The sequence below is a fragment of the Pseudochaenichthys georgianus genome, chromosome 18 (genome assembly GCF_902827115.2).
Source record: "Pseudochaenichthys georgianus chromosome 18, fPseGeo1.2, whole genome shotgun sequence".
NCBI lineage: Eukaryota > Metazoa > Chordata > Actinopteri > Perciformes > Channichthyidae > Pseudochaenichthys > Pseudochaenichthys georgianus.
The window spans coordinates 6,402,803-6,412,041 of record NC_047520.1 but is presented as its reverse complement, the minus strand read 5'-3'; the positions used below and the strand labels follow the sequence as shown (position 1 = coordinate 6,412,041).

General features: G+C 43.3%; 1 protein-coding gene across 1 annotated transcript; it reads right to left on the bottom strand.

The window, feature by feature from the left end:
• Positions 1-1,118: 1,118 nt before the first annotated feature.
• LOC117463888 (uncharacterized) lies at positions 1,119-3,486 on the bottom strand. The gene is made up of 3 exons (XM_034106384.2): positions 3,372-3,486; positions 3,022-3,228; positions 1,119-2,827 (listed from the first exon to the last, which is right to left on the bottom strand). The coding sequence occupies exon 3, from the start codon at positions 2,817-2,819 to the stop codon at positions 2,373-2,375; it is 447 nt and encodes a 148-aa protein (XP_033962275.1). The 5' UTR covers positions 2,820-2,827; positions 3,022-3,228; positions 3,372-3,486; the 3' UTR covers positions 1,119-2,372.
• Between the last annotated feature and the right edge of the window lie 5,753 nt (positions 3,487-9,239).

The following is a 9,239-nucleotide window of genomic DNA, read 5'->3' as shown; positions in this document are numbered from 1 at the left end:
TACAGTTAATTATTCAAAATGTCAGAGTTCCTTATTTTTAAACTGAAACTTGCACTCCTGTTCAAAAGTAAATAACAACAAACCTGGAATTATGCATTTGGGACTTTTTTTGCTTTTTCTTGTTGTACCGAACCGTGACCCCCAAACCGAGGTACGAACCGAACCGTGACTTCTGTGAACCGTTGCACCCCTAGTCCCCGGTGTTCCAGGGAACTCACCAAGTGTCAAAAAACACAACCCTCTCTCTTTTCCTCCATACCCAAATCTCTAAAAAAAAAACAGGGCTGCAACGGATCTGATACAGACTGATCTTGAATTATTTTCTACGTCACAGAAGTGGTGCTCCGCTTATTGGTCAATTCTCCACCTATCAGGGGAATGTGGGGTTGGGCCACGGCCGGCCATTGCGCTGGAGACGCTGTAGTACATATGCCAGGCCTGTAAGCGGCGCTGTAGTCTGCCACAAAAGCAGCGAAGAAGACTTCCCGCGCATGGTTGCCCTTCTGTTTATTCTCCGCTCTGGCTCTTTTTCTCCCTCCCCGAGGCAAGCGTTTGCTCCCGCTGCTGTAATTCAATGCAATCCCTCCCTCGCTGTAATTCTCTCCGGTAGTCCACCAGCAGATGACAAACACCCTCCTCTCCGGCTCTTCCAAGGAACGAGGGGACCGTGCGGCAGAGTTTCAGTTTCAGCCGGTCAACATGTCCGTTAAAGTTTAAATCTTCCGGACAAAATTAGAAAAGTGCCGGTCAAAGGTCTTCTTTGTTATTTATTGAGCTTTAAAACAAATGAATAACGACTCTATATAATAATATAAGAATCAAACACGGAGGACGGAGATCTCTTTTTCTCCTCCTCTTCTCCCCGCTGCAGCCCAGCAGCTGATCTAATGCCCCTTTCACACCAGCGCCTTTTCAGCTCCGGCTTGGAGCTAGAGCCTGAAAAGCGCCGGGTTTTCCAGTTCACACCGGAGCTGCGCCGGCTCTTAGCTCCGGAATCCGCTTCATTTCCAGCTCCAAAAAATTGTCGGTCCAGAGGCAAGAGCTTTGGAGCTAAGAGGTGACGTCGCTTACGTCTCTCTTACGTCGAGGCGTGCAGGAAACTAAACCCACCTCCCATGGGTCGACTGTTATGCCTGCCTACAAGCAGTAGTGCCTATAAACACACTTTATAAAGTCAGGCAACACTAACCAGGCTTCGTGTGATTCTGTTTATTTGTGCCTTACTTTGACCATCCGTTCGCTGTTATCGATCATTGTGGAGAGAGGCAGACGTGTTGTTGTATTATTGCAGCTATCGGATGCAAGTAGTCAGTTTAGCTTCGGTTGCTATGCTAACATCACCCGTTTTATACCAGAGAAACTTTCATAACAGCGTTGTGATACCAAACAGTGTCAATTCAGACTGACACACATTCACTTAGGCTAAGGGGAACTGGGGATATGCATCAGCTGCTTGTGTGAGTCGAACAGTGAATACTTTAGAGCGGCCGCTGCAGTGCGAGCTAACCGGGAGCTAACGGGAGAATAAACTCCCGTGGAAGAGCAGCACTGCAGCGGTCGGTAAATGCTGCAGAAACACATTAATAAACAATGAACCACGGCACTCTGGAGAAAAGTATAAGGTTGGAGAAGTCGTTATTCAATTTATTTTGGCTTCGTGTGATTAAAAGCAACACGATCATCGACCCGACGCAGTTGTTGTTGTGAGCTGCCGTAATGGCTGTCGTTGGGGGGGCAAATCAGCGATGTAAACGGTGACATCATGACGCAGCAGGAGCAGCTCTGGGGCGCCAGTGGGCGGTGTGCACCTGTACATCCAACAGAATACTTATTATTATGAATTACTAAAGATTGAGATGTATTTGTACTTTTCTGTAATTTTACTTCCCTAAAGTTATGGGGGAAACCCAGAAAGTGTTGTTCTGCTTTATTCCATCCGACACACACACTTGCTTACTGTATGTCTCTATGTAATTGTTTGTTTTGGACCCAAGAAAGGAAAGGTGGTGTTCAAGTTAATAAGGATCCTTTAATAACCTTGACTACACTTATTAAGGTGAAGACAGTACAGTGTCTCAGTCATTTTTAAATGTTGTACTTAATGTAACAAACCTTTTAGTGCTCTCCACACCTGGTGCTACAATCTTTTGTGTTGCCCTGAATCGCCCCTGCTTCAGTGTGTTTTTGTGACGGGGTGGAAAGCTGGTCTTCTTCTTGTCGAAATCCCCCAGTGCCTGCCACAGAGTGATTATTTTGGCGCACTCGTCTCCACTTAAGGCCAGTAGGTGTTCTCGGAGACCAAACAAAAACTCCGCCAGCTCCTGGACGGCTCCATACCCCTCGATATTGTAGCTGACATAACCCAGATTGTGTTACAAGCAGGTGAATAAACATAAGAAAGGTAAATTGGTCCTTATATCGGCTGAGGTGGATTGTTGTGAGGACTGGGCGCTGGTGGATGGAGGTGACACTGTCGATGTAGGGACCACAGACAGTGAGGACAGGGTGCTGGTGGAAGACGAAGGAGGGACCACAGACAGTGAGGACAGGGTGCTGGTGGAAGACGAAGGAGGGACCACAGACAGGGAGGACAGGGTGCTGGTGGATGGAGACGGAGATACAGAGAACGATGATTTTGATGAGGTAGCAGGTAACCTTTGAAGGTGGAATGTGGGGACAGTAAAGTCCTGAAACTCCTCAGGTTCAGCATGACCTTCATGAACCTTTATCGCCACCTCGCTGCTCTCTGACTCTTGTATGGCCAGCTTGTAGTCCTGCAGAACTTGACCAGTTTGCTGGTAAAGGTACTCCACTCCCATCAGTTCCTCTTTAAAATCAAATAAAAATACAATTAGATAATACACCATCATATATATAATATCATTTTAAATATAAATGACTTAATCTAATTACTCTTGGTATTTAGATGATATGTTATATGCATATCAAACAGAAAACATAATGCAAGTGATACAATGATAGGCTATTAGTATACTACAAGCAAATAAAATATGTATCTACCAGTGTATTTTCGTGGCCCAACATAAGGGATGATCTTCTTGCCTAGAACCTCCTCTGCCAGAGTATTCACAGCATGGCGAAGAAGACGATTGTAGCAGTGTGGATGCTGCTGCTCATCCCTTGTTGCTGCCACAGCCCGGTCCTCATTCCAGCGTGCCAGTCCATTCAAAAGATAGGCTTGGAAAAAGGTGTCACTTGCCAGAGTACCTGTAAAGTAAATGTTGAAATGTATCATGTTTTTATTTCAGATCATTTCAACATTTGTATAGATAAAAACACAGCTGTTATTTATTCCAATCCAATGGTGATTAATCCAACCATAGGATGAGAAAAGGGAAACACATATTTACCTGGGATGAACCGGTTCAGGTGCAGGTGAAATGAGTCATGACTCCAGTGAAGTATGCGGTATGTTGGCAGGCGGTTCCCTCCCTTCACACTGGAGCCAGTTTGTGCGTAGAGCTGCACACATGGAGGATCCTAGATGCAGGCCACATGCTTCCACTGGGACTTGATGATTTCACTCATCCGGGTCGAGTTGATGAGTGGCACTCCCAGAGAGTCCCGACCAGCATCTCCATCAAAGGCCTGGATGAGCCTATGAATCTGAGCCTGGGTCTCCTTGGTGCCGCGGGTGATTCTCCGGCAATGCAGAGCTATAGCTCACTTCTGCTGACAGAGCGAAGCACATCAGCCTCGGATGGATGTCTCCCTCCAGCTTCTAGCTCTGCACGCTTTGCATCCTTCGCGGCCTTCAGGTCGTCCTGGTCCCACATGAAAATACAGTGGCTGAGGCGACTCATAAAAGTGGCAGACAACTGGTGGGAGTCTGTGCTGCAACCCACAGCAAATCTGCGCATGAAGTGCCAGATGAAAGCGTGGTTCCATCAAGAGAATAAGAAAATAGTCATATTTAAAAAAAAAAGAGAAATATTTCATTTATAATAAATATGTAATAAACAAGCTGTAAAAGATTACATATTGATTCAAAGAAAAACTGATGACTACATACAATACAAATTAAAGATGAATAAAAACAAGTACAAATGCAGATTATGCATTTAAATGTAATCAATCAATCGAAATGTATAAATAGCCTATATTTTGTATGAAAAACTCGACCTTCATACTAACTATTTAATCATTTCCTCTCAATTATAGTGTATTAAAGTCATAAAGTCAATTTAATAATAGATATTGCTAATTCAAGGTGAGACAATGGAAACAGGCCTGCCTACTCAAGTACAAGTATTTCATAATAAAAAAGTGTTAACTGCATTGTAACTTCCCTTCACTGTCCCCCCCGGACTTTCATTGCTTACAAGTGAGGTTTAGTATTGAAATTAATGGTGAAATAAAAACAGGTATCCGGTTACAGTCAAGTGCAAGATTTGTTTTGCTCTTGATTTATTTGTATATCATGCTGTTAAAGCTCGCTTAAAGACTAAATTCACTTTTAAAACACGTCGGTCACTGCCGAAAATAAAGACAATAAAAGAATCTCCGCTCGCTCCCGTCCGAGATTCTCTCTAGCTCGTAGTTATGTTAGTCCTTAATTTAAACTGGGTAATGTCATAAACAGGCATGTCATTTAGCCAGATATGTCAACATTAAATTGACGATACATGTACATAATAATCCGCTCAGGGTGCGAACTGGAGGGGAGCAGGGGGAGCTATAGCTCCCCTAGTGGTGACATGAGCTCCCCTGGGAACATGGTTTGTGAAATTTGGGGGGAGCTCTCTAAAATACTGATATGATGACCAAATAAATTCCATTTTGGGCATGTTTTTTTTTTTCAAAGGTGTAAAATAAGTGAAATAAAATTATATTTAGAGTTTATGATTCATGAAAAAGGTTTCGCCTGCTTGCACGCTGCCCGCAGCTCCACCCACTACCCACTCACTCACAAGCTCGTTTAGTTGGCACTGCATGTTTACCAGGCATTGTTGCTGCTGCTGAAAAAAACAACTTACTTTGGGCAATTTCTTTAAAAAGACGGCCAAACATCGTACGTTGTGAAGGATAAAAATAAGGCAAAAGTAACTGTGAATATAAGATATAGTAAATTCTGTAATGGAAACGCTAAAAACATTGAGCTGTCTGAGTGGAAAAATAACGTGTTAAAGTTTACTGTTGAGATGCCTTAGCAGTTTGGCCGGCTACATCCTGCTATCTTCAAGGACGAGAACACCATGGTACGGTATGTGGGGCCCTGATCTTCACCAGGCGCAACTGTCTTGTGAGAAAACCAGTTAAAACAGGTAATTAGAAAAAAAGGGAGTATGGCCCTGGCCTGACCTTAGCTAAAACTGGGTGTTGCTGGGCAGAAAAGGCAGACTGCAGCACAGAGAGCACCAAAGGTGGGGGCTTCACAGCAAATACTATAAAGAACAAGATATATTCAGAATTCGAGGCTCACTTCAACTGGGATCTTACACTGACGAGCCTGTCACGGTGGGAACTCAAGAAGGAGTCCAAAGCGCTTTGTGGTATAGTACGGATTGATATATCTTTGTTGAACTGTGTAATAAAGTGCTTATTTGAAGAAACAATCCATTGGAGTGCAAAGTCTAGTTTTTGTACAGCTAACAGAGAATAGTGTCGAAGGACACAATTCCTTTCCCCTCAGAACTAAGAAAGGTCATCGGCAGATCCGGACGGCGACCCCGCTCTGGCCATATCCAAACGATCTGCGCGGAGGACGGACCTGGTCCGGTAGACTCCAACAGCTTGGTGACCTCGAGACGTGATGGTCTAGAGCGGGAAGTCCGGACACCGATGACTTTCTGAGAGGACACCAAAAAACATTGAGTTACGGCTTTTACAAGAAACCATCTCACACAATCAAAAACCCGGGTCATTTAGAATCAAGGTAAGCATCTGCCTGTTACAACAAATAGATGTGTTTGAAATACCACTACATTTTAGGATTGTGTGAAAATGGCAGAAATAATTGTCTCAGCTAAAAAGTAAAGATAAAACGTAAATAAAATTGTGTGCACTAAATAGATCAACAAGGGTATAAACAAATCTGTGATGAGAAGCGGGTGAAACCCGTAATTTATGAGGATCCGCCGCGGTCCAAAGGGAAGGTGTCAAACTAGTCAAACTAGTAGCCATAGTACAGTGTAAAACTAGGGGAGACTCTAGTATCTAAAGGGAAGGTGTCAAACTAGTAAAACTAGTAGCCAATAGTACAGTGTAAAACTAGGGGAGACTCTAGTATCTAAGGAAAGGTGTAGAACTGGTCGCCGTATCAGTAGCTAATATATCTGTGTACAATGTTTGCTGTTTGTTGATTGTTCTGTCTGTTGGTTGTCATTGTTGATTCGTAAAGACCTTGTTTTATGTTGGTAAATGTTTTGGTATACCAATAGTTTGTTGTTAGTTGTTGAAAGAAGCCCCCTTTCTCTTGAAAAGGCTGAGAGCTCCAGCCGGAGCCGGGGTGTCAGTATTTGTCTGTGAAAGAATCTCCCCCCACTTTCGGATTCTGTAGAAGAGTACTCTTTGTTTCAATCAGAAAAAGAGCAAGCTATTCATCACAATTGTATTTTTAGGTTATGAATAAAACAAAAAGTAGTAGCCTAAGTGATAAGCAGAAGGGTTTTTGAACGCTTATCAGTCAGAAGGAATCTATTAATGTTTATATAACAGGGGAAGCTCATTTGTGGTCAGCTGCCCTCTGTTCTTCAATATTCTGTGTTGCTCCACGGACATTCAAATAAATAAGAATAAGGACATTAAGAGTAACGACAACATTTGTCCAGTATATTAATAAATACAAGTGAACACATATTAACCTAGTCAGATAAATAGATACGAAGTCATTCTTATTTCAAGGAAGCCCCCCCTCCTCCTGGAATGCCTGTTCCAGCCGGGGTGTCTGTGAGAGTACCCACACCCCCCTCCTTCTTTTTTCTCTCTCTCTTCTTAAATGCATGAAGAAAGAGCATTGAATTTAAAACAAGGAGTGAATAACATTGAAAATGAATAGATCAATGTGGGAGCTCAAGTAGTAGATATTGAAATAAATAAGAAACTATAATTTGCTGTTTTTAGCATAGTTTTTGTAGGATATAGTTACGTCACTTTGTGGTTTTATGAGGGGTTTTGAGAACTGATTGGTACCATTGCATTACATTGTCGTGGTATTTGTCATTAACTAAGGATTGCACTTGATTATATTTCAAGGAAAACAATTATATTACATACAGTAACGTTAAGGGAAAGTAAAAAGTGGTTCACGTTAAAACAGAGCATTGGTGGCATTTTCAGTTCATTGCTTACTTCCACACGCCTTTTCCCCTCCTTGTCTCTTTCATGACTTTAGTGAATGCATTAGAACGTTTGTTATCGTAACTTTCCGTGTTTCTAGAAGTCAAACTCACTGTGTGTTCACATTACGGAGTATATTTCCAGAACGGCCTTTCAAAATAAAAGCCACAGGCCGCTGTTCACCAGAGATGCCTTCACAATAAAACGGTAATTAGCTTAACAATATATTTAACTTTTATTACGTCCTTAAATATCGATTTTAATTGTAACACAACTTAGATAAAAAAAAAAATAATAAAAAAAAAAGGGCCGGTAATTAGCTTAACAATATATTTAACTTTTATTACGTCCTTAAATATTGATTTTAATTGTAACACAACCTAAAAAATAAAAAGGGGGGGGGGGGGGGAGGAATAGAAAAGGCGAGGGCGAATTTGGGGGTGAATTTGCACGAGAAGAAGCGCTAGGCTTCAAAATCCCAGATGTACGTCGCGAGGTTTGGAAAGAATGGGTGGAAGAAGGACAAAAGGAAGTTGAGAAAAAGTATCACGGAAAATGGGAAAAAGGGGTAGCAAAATTGTACCGAAAATTGACAGATAATGGCATACTGACAGCACACAGACAAAGAACTAAGGATAAAAAAGGAGAGTTGTTAGGAGGGAAGGATACAAAGGGAATGTTCAAGAAAGCCACAGAGGGGCTTGAGGAGGAACTTTGCCGCCATAAAAGTATAGACCCGGGAAGATGGTCTTTAAAAAAGAAAGCACACCAAGACAAACAAGAAAAACTAGAGCAGCTAATTAGGACCGCATATGCCATGGTTTCAGCCACTAGCCGCATGGAGGACAAGGTTAAAGCCACTCCAGCCACACAAACTCCCCTAGTAGTAGCGCCAGTAGCAGAACCCATAAAAGTAGCAGAACCCACCCAACCGGAAAAACACACGGCCGCTACCGCCCCAGCTCTTCTGTATCCTGAGCTTCCCAGAGAACAGCATGAAGTTCCACCCCCATACAGCCCCTGTAAACCGTTCACCAAGGCAGTACTGACCCCCATGAGGGCAGGACCGGCAGGATCCCCAGACAGGTACTACCAAATTGAGGGAAAGGTGCAATTGAATCAGACATCCCCACCTTTAACCAGATCAATGGTGCAGGGACCATCCCCAGACAGAAGATTCCAAGACACCAAACACCCTAGACAGGGGCACACCAAGGGGGAGGGGTACTCACCAAATGGTCCAAATGACGTAGGTTCTCTCCAGACACACGGGGCGTTGGCTCAGGCCAATTTAGACGCAGAACTAGCCCAAGGAACCAGAAACAGGGCCACTAGCAGAGTTGGGTGTAACGCGTTACTTTGTAACGCGTTACTGTAATAATATTACTTTGTCGGTAACGGAGTAGTGTAACGCGCTACTTTTATAATCCAGTAATCACACTACAGTTACTAACATTGCCCCGACACGCGTTACTTCGTTACTTTCTAAAATCAGTCATAATCAAACCTCAACAAACACCTGCAAAGAACACATGCTAGGTGAAGCTAACGCACATAGCTGTTGTTTATTTATATCACACACACGTAGTTCTTCTTCTCTGTTTTCCGGTTGTTGCTTGTTTTGAATGACGAATACACACTACCGCTGCCTGCTGGTAAGGAGAGTTATTGCCACTCACGCATGCGCAGTTCGTACGTGCTCGGCTGAAGTCTGGCTCCAGTGCAACACATGGCCAACACGCAGGAGAACACGCTGACGCAACAGCGTGAGCAGAGATAGACTGCGCAAAATATACAGATAGCAGGAGACAGAGGACAGCCACGGTCAGATAGCAGGAGACAGAGGACAGCCACGGTCAGATAGCAGGAGACAGAGGACAGCCATGGTCAGATAGGAAAACATTCAGGAGCTATCTGGATCAGTCTTATGCGTGAACTAA